At 40.6% G+C, this 17,412-nt stretch overlaps 13 protein-coding genes across 13 annotated transcripts; 6 read left to right on the forward strand and 7 right to left on the reverse strand.

Moving 5' to 3' along the window:
• Positions 1-55: 55 nt before the first annotated feature.
• Positions 56-631, reverse strand: VPS25 (ESCRT-II subunit protein VPS25; the record flags this gene model as incomplete). Its single annotated transcript, XM_003647782.1, has 1 exon — positions 56-631. One exon carries the CDS (start codon positions 629-631, stop codon positions 56-58), a length of 576 nt encoding a protein of 191 aa, XP_003647830.1.
• Positions 632-721: 90 nt separating this feature from the next.
• On the forward strand, positions 722-1,231 carry Ecym_7166 (uncharacterized protein; the record flags this gene model as incomplete). The annotated part of the gene is made up of 1 exon (XM_003647783.1): positions 722-1,231. One exon carries the CDS (start codon positions 722-724, stop codon positions 1,229-1,231), a length of 510 nt encoding a protein of 169 aa, XP_003647831.1.
• A 448-nt stretch (positions 1,232-1,679) lies between these two features.
• On the forward strand, positions 1,680-3,416 carry Ecym_7167 (CTP synthase; the record flags this gene model as incomplete). Its single annotated transcript, XM_003647784.1, has 1 exon — positions 1,680-3,416. The coding sequence occupies one exon, from the start codon at positions 1,680-1,682 to the stop codon at positions 3,414-3,416; it is 1,737 nt and encodes a 578-aa protein (XP_003647832.1).
• Positions 3,417-3,609: 193 nt separating this feature from the next.
• On the reverse strand, positions 3,610-4,191 carry SOD1 (superoxide dismutase SOD1; the record flags this gene model as incomplete). Its single annotated transcript, XM_003647785.1, has 2 exons — positions 3,610-4,072; positions 4,175-4,191. The coding sequence occupies 2 exons, from the start codon at positions 4,189-4,191 to the stop codon at positions 3,610-3,612; spliced, it is 480 nt and encodes a 159-aa protein (XP_003647833.1).
• A 929-nt stretch (positions 4,192-5,120) lies between these two features.
• Positions 5,121-6,209, forward strand: Ecym_7169 (protein disulfide isomerase family protein; the record flags this gene model as incomplete). Its single annotated transcript, XM_003647786.1, has 1 exon — positions 5,121-6,209. The coding sequence occupies one exon, from the start codon at positions 5,121-5,123 to the stop codon at positions 6,207-6,209; it is 1,089 nt and encodes a 362-aa protein (XP_003647834.1).
• Positions 6,210-6,442: 233 nt separating this feature from the next.
• Positions 6,443-7,102, forward strand: ERD2 (Erd2p; the record flags this gene model as incomplete). The annotated part of the gene is made up of 1 exon (XM_003647787.1): positions 6,443-7,102. The coding sequence occupies one exon, from the start codon at positions 6,443-6,445 to the stop codon at positions 7,100-7,102; it is 660 nt and encodes a 219-aa protein (XP_003647835.1).
• Positions 7,103-7,337: 235 nt separating this feature from the next.
• PRE7 (proteasome core particle subunit beta 6) lies at positions 7,338-8,066 on the reverse strand (the record flags this gene model as incomplete). Its single annotated transcript, XM_003647788.1, has 1 exon — positions 7,338-8,066. One exon carries the CDS (start codon positions 8,064-8,066, stop codon positions 7,338-7,340), a length of 729 nt encoding a protein of 242 aa, XP_003647836.1.
• Positions 8,067-8,382: 316 nt separating this feature from the next.
• On the reverse strand, positions 8,383-10,095 carry Ecym_7172 (M20 family metallopeptidase; the record flags this gene model as incomplete). The annotated part of the gene is made up of 1 exon (XM_003647789.1): positions 8,383-10,095. The coding sequence occupies one exon, from the start codon at positions 10,093-10,095 to the stop codon at positions 8,383-8,385; it is 1,713 nt and encodes a 570-aa protein (XP_003647837.1).
• A 659-nt stretch (positions 10,096-10,754) lies between these two features.
• Positions 10,755-11,375, reverse strand: ECM13 (Ecm13p; the record flags this gene model as incomplete). Its single annotated transcript, XM_003647790.1, has 1 exon — positions 10,755-11,375. One exon carries the CDS (start codon positions 11,373-11,375, stop codon positions 10,755-10,757), a length of 621 nt encoding a protein of 206 aa, XP_003647838.1.
• Positions 11,376-12,364: 989 nt separating this feature from the next.
• COR1 (ubiquinol--cytochrome-c reductase subunit COR1) lies at positions 12,365-13,702 on the forward strand (the record flags this gene model as incomplete). The annotated part of the gene is made up of 1 exon (XM_003647791.1): positions 12,365-13,702. The coding sequence occupies one exon, from the start codon at positions 12,365-12,367 to the stop codon at positions 13,700-13,702; it is 1,338 nt and encodes a 445-aa protein (XP_003647839.1).
• A 458-nt stretch (positions 13,703-14,160) lies between these two features.
• PSY4 (Psy4p) lies at positions 14,161-15,447 on the reverse strand (the record flags this gene model as incomplete). Its single annotated transcript, XM_003647792.1, has 1 exon — positions 14,161-15,447. The coding sequence occupies one exon, from the start codon at positions 15,445-15,447 to the stop codon at positions 14,161-14,163; it is 1,287 nt and encodes a 428-aa protein (XP_003647840.1).
• Positions 15,448-15,953: 506 nt separating this feature from the next.
• RSM7 (mitochondrial 37S ribosomal protein uS7m) lies at positions 15,954-16,769 on the forward strand (the record flags this gene model as incomplete). Its single annotated transcript, XM_003647793.1, has 1 exon — positions 15,954-16,769. One exon carries the CDS (start codon positions 15,954-15,956, stop codon positions 16,767-16,769), a length of 816 nt encoding a protein of 271 aa, XP_003647841.1.
• A 160-nt stretch (positions 16,770-16,929) lies between these two features.
• Ecym_7177 (uncharacterized protein) lies at positions 16,930-17,388 on the reverse strand (the record flags this gene model as incomplete). Its single annotated transcript, XM_003647794.1, has 1 exon — positions 16,930-17,388. The coding sequence occupies one exon, from the start codon at positions 17,386-17,388 to the stop codon at positions 16,930-16,932; it is 459 nt and encodes a 152-aa protein (XP_003647842.1).
• Positions 17,389-17,412: the final 24 nt, after the last annotated feature.

Here is a 17,412-nt window from a genome sequence, read left to right on the forward strand (position 1 = left end):
GATTAAGCATGTATTCTAGTGTAAGTACATAGTTGTGTCCTAAAAAAATTCCTGTCTATACTACCTTAACGGCAACCACTTTACCATCGTTGGTAATCATCGTAGCTCTACCTCTATCTACCAACTTACTTAATGCGAGCTCACAAATTTGTTCGTTCATGCTATAAAACTCCCAAGCAGAAGAATCATCGCCTGAAACTATTTCATATATCGTTACCACTTGATTTAGTTTTCCAGTGGTTTCGAACCACTGTAATAAAAGAGAACTCCAGGAATCTAAGGACTTCCACAAGATGTAAAAGCTATCATTAGTGTGTTTTAGGACAGTTCCCTTTTGAAGGGCATACACCCAGATTTCATCGATGAAGGGATCTGGAACCTGTCTCTGAATGTTTTCATTTACAAACAAACTATGGTCCTGCTTCGGCTCCAAAAGTTTTCCATCATGTGAGATCAACCAACCTTTATTCTCTCTAGCATGCTGAATCAATATATTCACCCACGTCTCTAACTGCTGTTTACGTATAAGCGAATTAGGCTGCCGAGTATATAGCGGCGGAAAGTCATAGATTGGAGGGAATGGCATTGGTAGCGTAATTAAATCACACTTTGCACCGTTGCAGCTGCTCATAATCTAACGAAACTTATATCGGTAAGGGATTTCTTGAACCCTCCTTCCCGAGCAGGACCATAGAAACACAACCAATAAAGCGTAAAACAAATGGACACTATACATCTACAAGAAGAATATGAGGCCCTTACTAGGGAGTTACTAGAGGAATTAGGCAAGCTCTACCTCTTGCAAAATGACAGTGGTGTCCTGGACCCCGTGGACTTTGAGGCATACATACAACAACAGTTTGCAATAATAATGAATGGTGCAACTACCAGTCTCTCACCTGGAAATATCTTATATGAGCGTCTACGACAGCTACGAACTCTCAACCATACGAAAGATAAGGGCGTGCTCGAACAACTGGAAACCCAATGGAATCTCATACAAAAATTCACCGAAGCACGCACTAAATACACTCAACTTGTTAAAGAAACCAAGTTAAACTATAACCAGCTGAAGGCTCGTCAGTACATCCAAGATCAAAACCTACAAACTTCTAGAGAAGACCCCAAAACCACCCAACTACATGAATTACTACTCACATTGATCATACAAGGCGGATACCAAGGTACAAGTGATAAAATCGATCAGTGGTTACAAGATTTAACAACTTGAGAAAGGTACATAGTTCTTAATCGCTGCACCCCCCTCATACTGAACTACAGCATCTACATACGCAATCGATGTGTCCCCAACCCCTATTTATCTCTTCATCTTGCCATTCTACGGCCACCATCAGGTTTCTGTCTCGCGAACCAGCGTTTCTTTTTTCTAAAACGTGAACTTGAAAAATTTCCTCCTCTTATGTTTAAATCTTCATCATCTCATCGAGTATATAAATATGAAGAAAAAATCTTTCTTTTGACCTGTCGGTTATTTCTATCTTATTAGGTAGCTTCATTAGTTTTTATATAGCTTCACTCACCCCCTTCTCTCTTGTCGTTGTATTTGTATAAGTTTTTATTTATTCTAGGACCAATCTTTCTATCTGTCCTAGCCACTTTTCTCGTCGTTGTTTTAGGTGGTTGTGTCGCAACATTAAATCGGATAATCACTAGTCCCAATGAAATACGTTGTTGTATCCGGAGGTGTGATTTCTGGTATTGGTAAAGGGGTTTTGGCATCGTCCACTGGTATGCTTCTTAAGACCTTAGGTCTTAAGGTGACTTCTATTAAGATCGACCCGTATATGAATTTAGACGCGGGTACTATGTCACCATTGGAACATGGGGAATGCTTTGTGTTGAACGACGGTGGAGAGACTGATCTTGATCTAGGAAACTACGAGCGTTATTTGGGAGTCACGTTGACCAAAGATCACAACATCACGACTGGTAAGGTGTATTCGCATGTTATTGCAAAGGAGAGAAGGGGCGATTACTTGGGCAAGACGGTTCAAGTTGTGCCCCATTTGACGAACGCGATTCAGGATTGGATTGAGCGCGTTTCGAGGATTCCTGTAGATGACTCTGCTATGGAGCCGGATGTTTGTATTATTGAGCTTGGTGGTACGGTTGGTGACATTGAATCCGCACCATTTGTGGAGGCGCTCAGACAGTTTCAGTTCCGGGTTGGAAGAGAGAACTTTGCATTGATTCATGTGTCCTTGGTTCCTGTTATTCATGGTGAACAGAAGACCAAGCCTACTCAAGCAGCAATCAAGGATTTACGTTCTCTTGGGTTGACGCCAGATATGATTGCTTGTCGTTGTTCGGAGACTTTGGACAAGCCAACTATTGAAAAGATTGCAATGTTCTGTCATGTTGGACCTGAACAAGTTGTGAACGTCCATGACGTCGCTTCGACTTACCATGTGCCATTGCTATTACTAGAACAGAGGATGATTGACTATTTGGCTGAGAGATTAAAGTTATCTGACATCTCTTTGAATGTGGAAGACAAACAGCGTGGTGACAAATTGTTAGCGCGTTGGAGGCGTTTGACCACTTCAATTGATGAATCTTTTGAAACAGTCAAGATAGCCCTTGTGGGTAAGTACATAAACCTGAAGGACTCCTATTTATCAGTCATCAAGGCTTTGGAACACTCTTCTATGAGATGTCAGAAGAAGTTAGAAATTGTCTGGGTCGACGCGTCGTACCTAGAACCGCAAGCCAATGAAGCTGATAAACAGCACTTCCATAAGGCGTGGAAGGATGTGTCTTCGGCGGACGGCATCTTAGTTCCTGGGGGATTCGGTACTAGAGGAACAGAAGGTATGATATCAGCTGCAAAATGGGCTCGTGAGAATAACGTCCCATATCTGGGAGTTTGTCTGGGCCTTCAAATCGCTACCATTGAATTTGTAAGAAACGTATTGAACATCGAAGGCGCCACATCGTCTGAGTTCTACCCAGAAACCCCAGAAGACAAACAAGTTGTGGTTTACATGCCTGAGATTGATAAAGAAAACATGGGAGGTACCATGAGACTTGGCTTAAGGCCAACTACTTTCCAACACGATACAGAATGGTCAAAGATCAGAAAACTATATGGTAATGCAGCCACTGTGGAGGAAAGGCATCGTCACCGTTATGAAATTAACCCCAAGCTCATTCCAGAACTGGAAAAGAAGGGTCTGATGTTTGTCGGTAGAGATGACACCGGGCAGAGATGCGAGATATTTGAGCTGAAAAACCACCCATATTATGTTGCTACCCAATACCACCCAGAATATATGTCTAAAGTGTTAGATCCTTCTCAACCTTTCTTAGGTCTAGTCGCCGCCTCTGCAGGCGTGCTCCAAGACTTTTTAGCAGAAGAGAGCATCCGAGCAGCACAGGTCAAAGCTGACTTCTAGCTATAACTAATAACCCACATATATAATCAAAGCAATACGTAAATAAGAACTGCACTGTACAAAGAAGATATCGTATGTCATATGCATATATATATATATACGTACTAATTGTAAATTTTAAACATAACAGTCATAAACCAACAGGCAAATCACCCACATCAGTTTTAGCTCTCGTACACACTCCTTTGCATGCTCAATTAGCAACACCAATCACACCACATGCCGACCTAGCGCCAGCATTCCCCGTCTTCAAAGACTCCTCATTACCCCCCTTACCCAAGTCATCCTTACCTGCGTGCACAACCACAGACCTACCTACAACAGACGTAGGCCCAAATAACATCACCAAATGGTCCATCTTCGAACCCTTGGCTACTCCGTTGGAATCGGCCCGAATATTCCCTAAATCACCTACATGTCTGGCATCATCCTCCGGTGCACCATGTGTCTTCTTATAAGGATTGAAATGCGGCCCGGCAGAAGTGCAACCGTTAGTGTTGTCACCAAACTCATGAATGTGAAACCCATGATCAGAATCTGGTTCGAACCCACTCACTTCCCAGCTAATCTTGGCTGGTTCCTGTTCAGAACCCTGTTCCAAATGAACAATACCAGAAATCCCTGCATCACCTTTCAATACTGCAACTGCACGATTCCTTTAAACGTTAGTAAAACTGGCTACTGCATGAAAAAACAATAGGTCATAGACAGACCTAATCCCTTTGAGATCCCCGCACAGGCAAACACCTGAAGAATACGTACCTGCTTTGACCATTTTGGTACCTATCTTACTATAATAATATGATGTTGAGCTAATTTATTATAATTCTCTACCACAGAGGTTATAAAACCGCAACCTAGCAAGTATAAAAGGAGCGCCTGCGCAGAAACTTATTTTGCTCCTGTTTTTATATATGATCCGTTATTGAGCAAAAATACCTATTGAGGAGAATTCTAGTAAATTGAACGAAAGGTTGGCAGCGCCCCCGTTATACGTGATCGTGTGTCATCGAGGATGGGATCTTCTTTCTCTATGTCTCGGTTCTCCTCTCCTCTAACGAATCGCTCGAGGGATCGTATGGGTGGACGACGGAGAGGGCTCCAACAAGGAAGGATAGGCCGGATTGGAGAAGGGTGCATATGAAAAAATTCAAGTATAATAATAGCTAATAATAGATAGACAAGGGTAGGTAACTAACGTAGCGAATGCCGGGACGAAGAGGACTCCTTACCACTCTGCTGTGCCTTGGCTATGTGTTTGGGTTGAAAGCTAATCGGAGGAATTCTTCATTTCTTCTTGCGGTCTAGGCCAGGCGGTGCCGGAGACAAAATAGTAGCAACGGTGCTGGTGATAATCAGTCCTGTGAACAACCACATTACGAGGGAAGAGGGTTTTCTAAGGATATTATGAAAGAAATCAATGACAGGGTTATGGTAAAAGAAACTCATTTACAGGATTTGATCGAGGGTTAATGCTTTGTGTGGGAGGGTAGTTTTAGTTTCCTGGGGGGAGAGAAGAGATGGTTGGGTGGGCCGACATTTAAGCTTTATCATGTTCTGAAGCTGAGACGGCTCGAAAATTTCTAGAGGCAGGGTTATACAACGGCTTGCATGATGGAAGAATAGGCGGAACTTAAAGAGAAGAGAAGCGTAGATGGGTTTCTGCTCGAGGATTTAGGACTAAGAGGCCGGTGGATGTATAGTATGAAGAAATTTAGCGCGGGTTATATTTTGTTGCTGGGGATCTTGAGATTTGTACTTTGCAGTAATGTTTTTGAGCCATTAAATATTCAGGATTTGTACCTGCATCTAGGTTTAAGTGCTGCGTATGTGGTACTGTATCTTTATGCACCCGGTTGTGAATGGTGCAGGAAGCTGAATCCCAGATACGAGGTTCTTAGTAAGAGTTTTGCAAATGGGAACTTGACATTTGTTAAAGTGAATGGGAGGCAGTTTTCGCGGCTGTGTATGGAGTTTGGGGTAAAGAGCTTCCCAGAATTATTGTTGTTGGAGCCCAAGGAGCCACCGCAGATACAGCGGGGTAAAGGTGATTCGAAGGCGGCGGGATTATCGCAAAGATATGATTTGGTGTCTGTGTATTATGGGGAACGGGAACTGGATAAGTTGGCTCTTTGGTTGACAGGGATGACATGTGTGATACCTGATTGGGAAGATTCATCGGTGATCAGAGGTGAGGATAATCCAGAGGAAATTGCACGACGACTACCTGAATACTGGAGCGTGGAGCTACAGTCAGTCATAAGCAATATTGGACACAAGGTGGATCAACAGGTCGCTGCACGGCCTGTAGTGTTGGCATTTGTTACTCCCTGGATGAACACCGAATTCGATGAGCGTTTTGGCCCCGATCCTACAGTATCCTTAATAGAGAAGATGGCAAATGAAATTCCACAGGTCGAATTTCACAGCATAGACGCATCTATAGAGTCATTGGCACCCATTGTTAATGCTTTTAGATGTAGCATGTTTCCAACACTCGTTCTTCTTACGACGACACAGACTGCAATCAGATTCACATACATTCAAAAGAATGCACTGTGGGACATGGATGGGAAACTCACAACTGAAATCATCAAGAATTGTGGTACTGCAGGTCTCGAGTCGAGAGCATGCAAAAACAGTCTCTCCCACGCACATCACCTCGGGGTATATGCGTCTCTGCAGGAATTACATATAAATACTGAGGAGCCAGTACTGGACGAACTGGACAAACTGGACAAACTGGAAGACCCTGACGAACTATACATATATGACTTATTAGGAGACCTATAATTAAACAGAAATGGTATGTAAAGATAATTTGACAAAATATCCAATGACTTTGTTATCACGTGACAAAATTTGTTGCATATATAATACATTTTGGAATGTTTGAAAATAATAAGAGGGCTTTTTTTGGCATATATCACAGAGAAACTGGCCAACTACGATTTAGTAGTAAAAAGATACATTCATTTCAAGTGTCTACACTGTTTAACAGACGGGAGCACACGTTAAACTGAAGTATGACCAATATATTTAGACTGGGTGGCGATCTCTCGCATTTGGCGAGCATTCTGATTCTGATAAACACCATAACGAAAACTAAATCCGTGGATGGAATTTCGTTAAAGACTCAAGTTTTGTATGTGTTGGTGTTTATTACTCGTTACATTGATCTATTCACAAAATGGTATTCGTTTTACAATACTATGATGAAGATATTCTTTATAACCTCTTCAATATATGTGGTGTTTGTCATTAAGCAATCAAAGAGAACGAATCCAGTTGGTTTCCAAAACATGATTACCCGTGACACTTTCAAGATTAGGTTCTTAATTGGGTTTGCTGCTTTAATGGCGTTGTTGTTTCATCGTAAATTTTCTATCGTTGAGTTGTTCTGGTCTTTTTCAATGTGGTTAGAGAGTGTTGCCATTTTACCCCAGTTGTTTATGCTGTCTAAAGCCGGAAAAGCTGATACATTGACCACCCACTATATCTTTGCTTTGGGTTTGTATCGTACATTGTACATTCCAAATTGGATCTGGAGGTATTTTGCAGAAAACAGATACGATAAGTTGTCGATAGTCACTGGCATTCTACAAACTCTCGTGTACTCGGACTTTTTCTACATATATTATAAAAAGGTAATAAAGGAGGGCACCGGCTTTGAATTACCTGTGTGAAATACCAGATATCGTGTTGCATTGCACAATTTCAAAGGTGAATGAGTACTCATAACTTCTGTGCATATATGTGTATCTATGTATGCCTTGATATTTAAATGCAGGATACTTTTACTTTTTTAAGAAGAAAATTAAAATTTACAAATCTTGAATCATCATTGATTATATATTTATACACCAGGACTAGGAATATATAATAACCATATAAAGAGACGTGCAGTGACAGTAGTGACGGCTAGTCCTTTTTCAAACTGTGATATTCCTCTTTTACACCTTCTTTTGTAATAATCATGATTTGTAAACTGTCACCGACATGAATATGTCTTTCGGTAGCGGAAGTAAAAGCATCCCTGACCAATTCGATTACCTCATCAAGCGACAAGAACCGTATACTCTTTGGCTTAGTGCCTTTGGAATCTGGCTCGTATTGATTCTTAAAATTGACTTGATTGTCTAAAAATGGCATGATAATTGATGCAGCAGCACCACCAGCTCTGCACTGTTCCCTTTCGTATGACCCAACTGGGTCAAACGAGTACACAGCTCCTTTGCCGTCTTCATCAAGCCCTGCAATAATCGTGTGTACATAGTACGGAAACATTCTCTTCCCATATAGCAGATGTTGGATATTCCTAGCAGCCGACTTCAAAGTCATCTTTTTGTTGTTGTGATCAAAATGATACCACTTCAAGTTGTTCTTAAATTTCTTCACCAAAGCATCCCCATCAGCAGCAAATCCATTTGCAGAGATTAAAATATTGTCTCCACAGTCAAAAACCTTCGGCTCATTACGAGAATTAATGGAATAACCCGTAGTATGTCTAGTATCCCCTGCAATAACTGCAAAATCTTCACCAGCAATACCTAGAATGGTTCCACCATTATCATCATAAGGATTGAATCTGTGTTCAATGGGAACATGTTCGATCTCATTGGAATACTCAGAGCTTATTGTAGCCGTCATAATATGCACTATACCTTTTTAATAGCTCTATGTGTTGCTTCTTGACGAACGCTTTTGAATAAACATCCTTCATTCATAAAGTTTGCCACCTTTAACAATACTCATATTAAAAGTTAACGGATAATATAGTCACGTGATAAGAATTTAATCAGCGTCAGCGTCTGTCCAGTCGGTATATTTATTATAAATTACATGTTATAGAATAGTTCTAAATCAAGAACTTGATTAATAATAATCAAAATGGTTTTTTAGTATAAATAATGTTACATTATAAGGTCCAAAATGAGGGATACTCGTAAAAGGCTTATAAAATCATCTAGATTGCATGAATATAGTTGTACACAAAGGCGACAACATGCATAACCGTTTCAACGTTCACATGTTCATTTACTGAATGAACAGTTGACATAGTGTTAGCGGATGCAAACCCTGGTTGAAAGCGGTAGATGTTTTCCGTCAACTTCCAGTAGTTAGTCGAATCTGTACCTATATTAACGATGGAAGGTGCCACTACTAACTCACGAGTAGCATTAAATTTTAATGGTATCACGACGTCTTCGTATAGGCCTCTCAATGCGCCGACAAATTCTCCCCAAACGTCATTTTCTGGGGATACTGGAGATGGCTCCTTACCACGACCAGATATTATAATATTGCCTTTTTCTGTTGGGGCGAGTAATACGTTATCCATAACCTGTAATCCTAAATCGAACCTGTCAGCAACGTCAAGTGCCAAAACAGTATAGTAATCAATTGTATCATTAACAGTTGATTCCATGGCAAGTCTGGTATCGACATAAAACCTCACAGAATCAGGTAATGCATTTCCTTTGAAGCCGCCCTCTATTAAATTGACGGATTTCGAAGTTTTCAATAAATACTCTGCTTGTCTACCACCCTGTTGGATGATGTGTTCCATAATACGCTTCCTAGATTTGGAGTTAGACATAGCGTTCGCGTAGTCCCACTTCAAGTTCCTTGACATTGAAGTTGAGTGTTCTGCAATGCATCTGAATGCTTGTGTGGCGGGATTTTCCTCTGTAAAGAACATTGGAAGTTCTGCCTCCTCAATGCTGCGGATAAGCTGCGCCGCCATGCCGATTGCAGTGTGTTCTGGAGGTACAGAGGAATGCCCCCCAGGAGCTATTATGTTGAACCAAAGATTAAGTTGACCCTTCTCAGAAGTTGCAGGTGTGGCAATTAACACATCATCCACCTCTATGATCCCATTCATACCTTCGTCAACAATTGCATAAATACCATTCTGCCCATACCTTTTTAGTAAAAGGTCGTTTATGGCAGCTGCTCCGTATTTGCCTCCGGTCTCTTCATCGAAACCAAGGGCCACTATTACAGATCGCGTTGGCAAAAAATAAGGCTCATCAAGTAATGTCTGCTCTATAGCTTGCAATATTCCGATCATCATATTCTTGTCATCAAAAGAGCCACGGCCCCAAATTAATGGACCTTGTTCACTGTCATAGGATATATCACCGCTGAACGGTGGATGCTGCCACTCGTCCCATGTAGATTGGTCAACAGGCACAACATCCATGTGAGCTGAAAACAACAATGGTTCTAACTGTTGATCTAACCCATCCCATGTAATTAATAAACCATAAGTATTTACTGTTTCAACGTGTAGGTTCGACCAGATAGTAGGGAAATCATCTGCTAACTGTTGATGCATTTTCTTGAACGAGCCCCAATCAGACGCTTTAACGTTCTGCGCAGAGTCTGGCTGCCAGTATATCGTCTCAGTTGGGATTCGTACTGCATTTTGCAACTTAGACACTGTCGCATTAATAATATCTGAATCCATTAATATTTGACCCAACCTGTCAGGCGATGCTCCGCATAACTTCTCGTAAGTTTTACACTGAAACGGAGCTGGTGGAGCTATAGTCTCTGTGCAACTTCCAAAGTTAGAAATTATAATAGCAACTATAGGAAGTATCCATTTCACACTAGGATGATTTACCTTGGTGCTGCAAAAGGGATATTTATTATGACTATATTGTCCTGTCATTGTGTCTTTTATACAACCATGTGCTTGTTTTACAGGAATCTACATCCATTATTAGCAAATAACAAGAGTTTGCACACAATTATATATATTATTCCTCTTGGATTTCAAATATTGAATTTATTGTACACGCAATTATTTTTTGTGTTTTTTTATTAGTTTAAATTTTATTCAAGTAATTTGAAAGTCTTGAGATGAGAGAACATCTGCAACATCCTTCTCTACTCGTCATGTTTCATCACCAATATTATAAGCAAGATTCTATCCTGCCTATCATGAAAGGATCTCATCGTGTATTGCCATTCCTAAACCACAGATGTTTCTTTTGTGAGTCAGTATAAATATTATTATTATGGCGGGCCACAAGGAAACTGAAGGACGACTCGCTGAATAAGAAGGAACAGTTTCAAATTTTAGCACCAAATTTCAACCGCGAATTTTGGAATCCCATAGACTGAAAGTATTCCCCGTATATGCAACATAATTGCTGCTGCTGCAATAATGAAATGCTGAAATGCTGAAATGCTGAAATGCTGAAATGCTGAAATGCTTTTAGTAATCCATTGCACTTTCTTTATCAAGGGGTTTCCTTTTGAAGTCATCGCTTAATTGTTTTTTGTCCCGTTATACAAACAAGGCCTGGTTCTCACAAACGGAAACGTTTATACGTAGATAGGGCGCAGGGAAAATAGGCCTTCATCTTCGGAGAACCGATCATCATCTTCGTCTATCTCCGTGCTTGAGACCCGTGTAATGCTATTTGCATCTTCTAGAACGTGCTGTGGCTCAGATAAGTTTAACTGGGAGAGTTTCAGGGTGTCGTTGTAAGATTGGTAGATGTAATGGTAGGGTGCTGTGTTTGTACTGTTTTCTTCTTCCTCCTCTTCCGATGAGCATGCATAGTAATATAGGTAGTCAGTGTCAGCGCATTCGGCATTATCTCCTTGCTGCTTGTGAAATTCGCCATTCCTAAACTCTGATTCAGCATCAGACTCAGAGTCAGATTCACTTGAGGAACCAAATTCCGAATCCGAATCCGAATCAAATCCGGAATCCTTTTCACAATGTTCCACCTCATAGGCCTGTGTGTCGTCGGTTGAGTGAGCTGCTGAAACGAAGATCTTCCTGTTGCCGAGAGCCTCTGTAACACGATCCAACAGGTTAGCGTGGCCTACAAGTACTCTCAAATCATAATCCCGTCCTTTGCATTGTGCCGCAAATAACAACTTGCTTCTGGCCTTATTGGCTAAAATATACTGTTCTGATGGTGTTAGCTGTTTCATCGATACTGCGGGCTTCCTGATGCCTCTGTGGCTATACTCTCTTGTATACTCTCTTGTATGCTCTTTATTGAGAGAGCTAGATACAATATTATATATATATGCATATATATAATAATATATAATATATATATATGCGCTGGACACAAACAGCGTGTAACAATAGTCGTTGGCCGGCAAACCAAGCTTATCACTGCAGTCAAATTCTTACAAAGGAAAAACATGGGCTGTGGGTTATGTCTACACTCTGCGCATTGTTCGCTGACAAACCAAATCGATTTTGCAGCAGCAACCCCCTCCCAACCCCCTACGCACCAACAATCCCAAATGTCGCCTTCTTATACTCGCCGACGTTGAGACTCTAAGACAATTTTAATTGATTGGCAACTACGCTATAGATTGTATGCCCACCCCTCAGCAGTACTGCACGGCAATCTAAGTATGTAAATGAGTCCTGATGGCCTTTTCAAGAAAACGGGCAACTAACAGCGCAACATGTGGATATATGTACATGTTAGCGAGCTCACCTCAGCCTCTCTCTACCTTATGATCGCCGTCTAGTTTCCTTTGTAACATAGGTTGCCCTTAACCGGTCTGGTGGTAATTCAAAATGCTTATATAATAATGGCGAAAACGTTTTTGTTCCATGTCAGAAATTAGACATTTTCTTAAATTGGACAGATTATAAAACGGCATTGTCGTGGATGACGAACCAATAGGATCTTGCTATTTCTTGAATCCCTACACCACATACATTGTTTAACGAATGCAATTTTTGTCGTTTTTTCGTTCTCATTCCTGGCTTGTAATGAGTGCCAACTACATCGGTGACAAGCTTAAGCAGAAGGCCAAAAGTGGTGAACGTCTAGTCGGCTATTCTATCCCAATATAGGTTTGAAGGTTATTTGCTATAGGCTGTTTTAAATCTTTCTAAACCAGTTGGTTGTATCTATATTGTCTTTCAGACTGATAATTAGCCAATTCCAGATAGAATGTTGAGATCGATTTCTAGATCTTCGTTGTTGAGAAGGTCTATTGCCACTCAAGCAGCTCCCAGGGCGGAGATTACAGAATTGTCAAATGGTCTAGTTGTTGCTACAGAGCCAAACTCCAATGCTTCGACTGTATCTGTTGGTATTGTTTTTGGTTCAGGTGCTTCTTCAGAAAATCCATACAACAATGGTGTGTCTAATTTGGCGACTTCGACATTTAGATCCGTTCACGCCCATGATGCGATGAAACACGGGTTTTCATTGTCTTCTGTTGTTGATAAAGAGTATCAATCGTATATTGTGAATTCTGTTCCTACCAATGCTTCCAAAGCGTTGGAATTTTTACAGTCTAAGCTGTTAGCTCCTATTTCTGAGTCTGCGTTCCAACAAGTGAAGACTGACACTTTAAATAAGGTGGCTGCTTTTGAAGAAAATGATCATGCTGAGCGTGTTATGGAACACTTGCACGCTACTGCCTTCCAGAACACACCTTTATCTTTGCCAAAGAGAGGTACTGTCGAAAGTTTAGCTGATTTAGAAAAAGTAGATCTCGAGTCCTTTGCCAAGAACCATTTTATTGCTTCCAATGCTGTTGTTGTTGCCTCTGGTAATATTTCACACGACGACGTGCTCAAGTCTGTTGAATCCCTAGTCCGTTTGCCTTCTGGATCCAAGCCAGTAAACAAAAAGAAATCTTCCTTTTTGGGTTCTGAAGTTAGAATGAGAGATGATACCCTCCCAAAGGCGTGGATTTCTTTGGCAGCTGAAGGTGAAGCATTTAATTCTCCACACTACTATGTTGCTCAAGTTGCTGCACAAATATTTGGTTCCTACGTAGCCCATGAACCTTCTTCTAACTTACAAGGTATCAAGTTATTGGACACAGTCAGAGAATGGCATTTAGCAGACTCCTTCAACCACTTTTCTACATCTTACAAAGATTCTGGTTTGTGGGGTTTCTCTACTGTTATTTCCAACATTCACCAAATTGACGATTTGATGCACTTCACGTTAAAGCAATGGAACAGATTGTCCATATCCATCACGGACACTGAAGTGGCTCGTGGTAAGGCCTTGTTGAAGTTGAACTTGGCCAATGCTGAATCAGACACTGCTACTGTCGCAACTATATTGGGTGCTCAAACTTTGGCTTTTGGTGCCAAGCCGCCCTTGTCTGAAGTATTTGCCAAAATTGATGCCATCACTTCAAAGGATATCAAGAATTGGGCCGGTGAAAAATTGTGGGATCAAGATATTGCCATTGCAGGGACTGGTCAAATCGAAGGCTTGCTAGACTACATGAGAATGAGGAACGGTATGTCTATGATGAGATGGTAATTATTTTTACCCCCGCTCCGCCATTTTTTTGAATATATATCTATATTCTCTTCATTACTCCACTATTTCCATATTTATGAAACTTTCATGAACTCAAAAGAAAAATATCAACATTTTTTTAAACTCTACCATCACTTTCTATTATTATTCCTAGTCCACGTCATTTCACCATCAATTGAATATTATCTAAAATTACGTTTACCGAAGATGTACAAACCTTCAAGAGGTTAACTATTAGAATACAAAGAGTATATTTTTAATATATACTTAAACACCGGCAGGTACCCACTATCGCCGTATTATTTATTATTATTGTATTTAATAACTTTTGTTATTTATTAAATTCCTCTTGATGCTTGTATGCAATTATAAAACAAAAAATTACATATATTTATTATAAATTACAGAATTGGATACCAATAACACAATTAAGTGGTTGAGTGTGACGCTATGTAGAGTTAATATTTTTTGGGTCTATTTTGAAGTGGACTATCTGCGTGCGCTATCGCAGTCATTTTGGTTGTCGTCTCGGATATATCCGATGGAGACACAAGAGGGGAAACTTGTTTATCTGACTTTGAAGCATCGAGAACGGCAGAAGAGTTACCATCAATAACCTGCGGTATTGGCGCTAAGGAATCTGATGGTGCTGTTGCGAGTTTTTCCGGGATCGAGGATTCATCTACGAGAGGTGAGCTCACAAATAAACCGTCTTCTAATTTCAGTTTTGATCTTTTTGGCGTTATAGCGTCATTCTGTACTACTTCTTGTACCTTAGGATAAGCATCAGTGTTTTGAAAGTTGAACTCATCGAGATCGGTGGTAGTTCTCTTCTTTGTGCCCAAATCATTAACGTGCACATTCTTATCTTGCATAGATATATCACCATCAGCAGTAACATTATGCATAACCATGTTTTCTTGCTCATCACCTTCAGACGACGCGGCTCCATTTCCAACTCCGTTGGAATTGTGTACATACTCTCTCTCGGATTCCTGCTCACTGCGTTCTTCATCTTCATCTTCATCATCTTCATCCTCACTAGTTGAATCCTCGTCTTCTACATAATCCTCATCCTCATCCTCGTTTTCATCTTCTCCACCTCCTTCATAATATTCTTGGATTATAATATCCCTATCCTCACCATCCTCATCGTCATCATCGTCATAACCAAAATTCACCGAAACAATAGACTCTATCTTTTCAATAAATTGTTTCAAATCATCTGTATCACCAGAATCTAACCATGGTATTTTAGAAATAGATATATCTTCACTTGAATTCTTCTGATCACTAACTCCATTCATATTTTCATTACTTGTTCCATTACCATTCACACCATTGTGTGATGCCATGGGCACGCCATAGTTCTTGCACCATCCACTTCTTACCATACATGACTTCTCTATCGCGTTTACAAACTTTGTCAGTTCTGAAGATTTGAAATACTTCAACGGATCATAACATAGTTCACATATTCTTTGTATTGTAAAAGGAAATATGTTCTTCTCTGCAAAATGTTTGTTCATGTACTCAACAATAATTCGCAACCTATTCATATCATCTCTCACCTGCAAGTCGTCATTGCCATCATTCACAAATATATCATGCGGTATAGTAATCGACATGTGTTCTAATAACTGCGGCAAAAACTCTTTTGCTGGTGTTGTCTGGAACCACGAAGAATCATGATCGATGACTATCTGTGTTAAATTCTCATAAAGTTCTTCAGATTTGATTCCCATCATATTGCAGAGAAAAGGCCCCCCTAGATAGTATCTGGGATAAAAACGCTCCACCGATAACTTGTAACACGGGTCCCAATACCAAGTCTGTGTATACTAATTATTAGTTCTTGTTTATCTATGTGTCTAACGTAAGTAAGCTTTTTTTTGTTCCCATTAAGCCCATCGGGCACAACGCCATGCAATGATATATGATGATGCATATAATAAACGAAAGGAAAACCGAAGGATCTGATCCCCTCAACTAACTGCTAAATGATGCTGAGAACTTTTTGGAACGCTAGAACCGACACATAGACACTGTAATACAACCACTGAGTTTGAAGCTTCCAACAAATACATATACATTCATGAATATTATCGTCGTACAGTATATACGTTAAGATATTCAATGTGTTTCGTCGAAACTGTAAAAAAATTTTCCAATAGCTCATACATACGTTCGATAAGGTGCAAAAGGTGGATCTTGAAGGTATAGTAAAGCGTTTTGGAGGTTTATGGGGGTAATGTTTGGACTTAGGAGATCAGTTAAGACAATAAGCCCTGCCGTTTCATGTGCTTTGAGGGTGGGTGTTGTTAGGAATGCTGTTGGAAGTGGAGGTATGATGCTGTTGAGGATGCAATCTACGACATCCAATGAGGTTCCCGCAAATAAAGATAGCAAGAGTGAACAGTATAATGGGCACATGACGGAAAAACAAGTTGATGAATGGCTCCAAGCGATTGATAGTTTAGAGGCGGAGTTCAGCAGTCAGTCGATTTTATCGGATGTTTCGCTTACGCCAGATGGGAAGGGCAGAATGAACTTGTTAGAGGAGGCTATGAAGTCCAAGAAAACCTTTGAGCCTACGAAGGAGCAAATTGAAGAATGGGAAGCTCTTAAGAAAGTTCCGATCCCACGTAAGGCAGATGATGTGTTGGAACATGTTACGAATATGATAATGAGACATGGTAAGAAGGAGAAAGCACGCAAAATTATGTCGCGGGCATTATATCTGTTGTTTTGCGCTACTAGGAAGGACCCGGTAGAAGTTTTGAAGCAAGCTTTAGATGATCTAGCTCCCTTGATGGTAGTAAAGACATTTAAAACTGGTGTCGCAAAGGCAGCTGTGATTCCCGTTCCATTGAACCAAAAGCAAAGATATAGAATCGCATGGACGTGGATAGTAGAGGCTTCTAAAAAGAAATCGTCTTCGGACTTTGCGGTCAGACTAGGTGAAGAGTTGATAGCTGTTCACAAGGGGATCAGTAGTGGTTTCGATAAGAGAGACAGCTTGCATAAGACTGCCATCGCTCATAGAGCCTACATCAAATTGAGGTGAGACGTACAACATTTGCCCAGCAACAGCAAAAACACACCAAAAGATCACTAGATTTATCTAGAGAGCCTGTACATAGCCACAGCATTAATTACCATATTGCATATATAGAAATATAAATATGCGCGTATTAGACTCGGACTTGTCTTTTTGCATGGAGTAATTACCGCTCGATCCAATACGCAGTGCCTATTCCGACTAGACTTCCACAGATATTATATACAACATCCATTACATCAAACTTCCTTCTACCCCAAGAGAGGATAAGCTGCAGACACTCACTACCAACAGCTCCAAGAACAATGCACACATATATTGACACACTGTATTTGCTAACGTGGTGCACTGTCGATTCCTCCTCCATCTCATCATACTGTCTCCCGTAAATACCTCCCCACCTCCTCCATACCACCAACAAACTCTCAACATCAAGTTCTGAAGATTCAATGGACCTTGTGAAAAGCCAGGACTCCAATAAAAAGGTAACGAAGTGCGCTAGCTTGTCGTGCTCATTAGTTATCATACCAAATCGGTTGTCGCCAGTCAAGCCCAGGTAAAGCGCCACCAAAGACGCTACGCACAGTACATAGAAGTATCCCCAACGTATTTGAACCCCAAGCATACTTTCAAACTCCTGTTTATTCCT

This window comes from Eremothecium cymbalariae, chromosome 7 (assembly GCF_000235365.1).
Source record: "Eremothecium cymbalariae DBVPG#7215 chromosome 7, complete sequence".
NCBI lineage: Eukaryota > Fungi > Ascomycota > Saccharomycetes > Saccharomycetales > Saccharomycetaceae > Eremothecium > Eremothecium cymbalariae.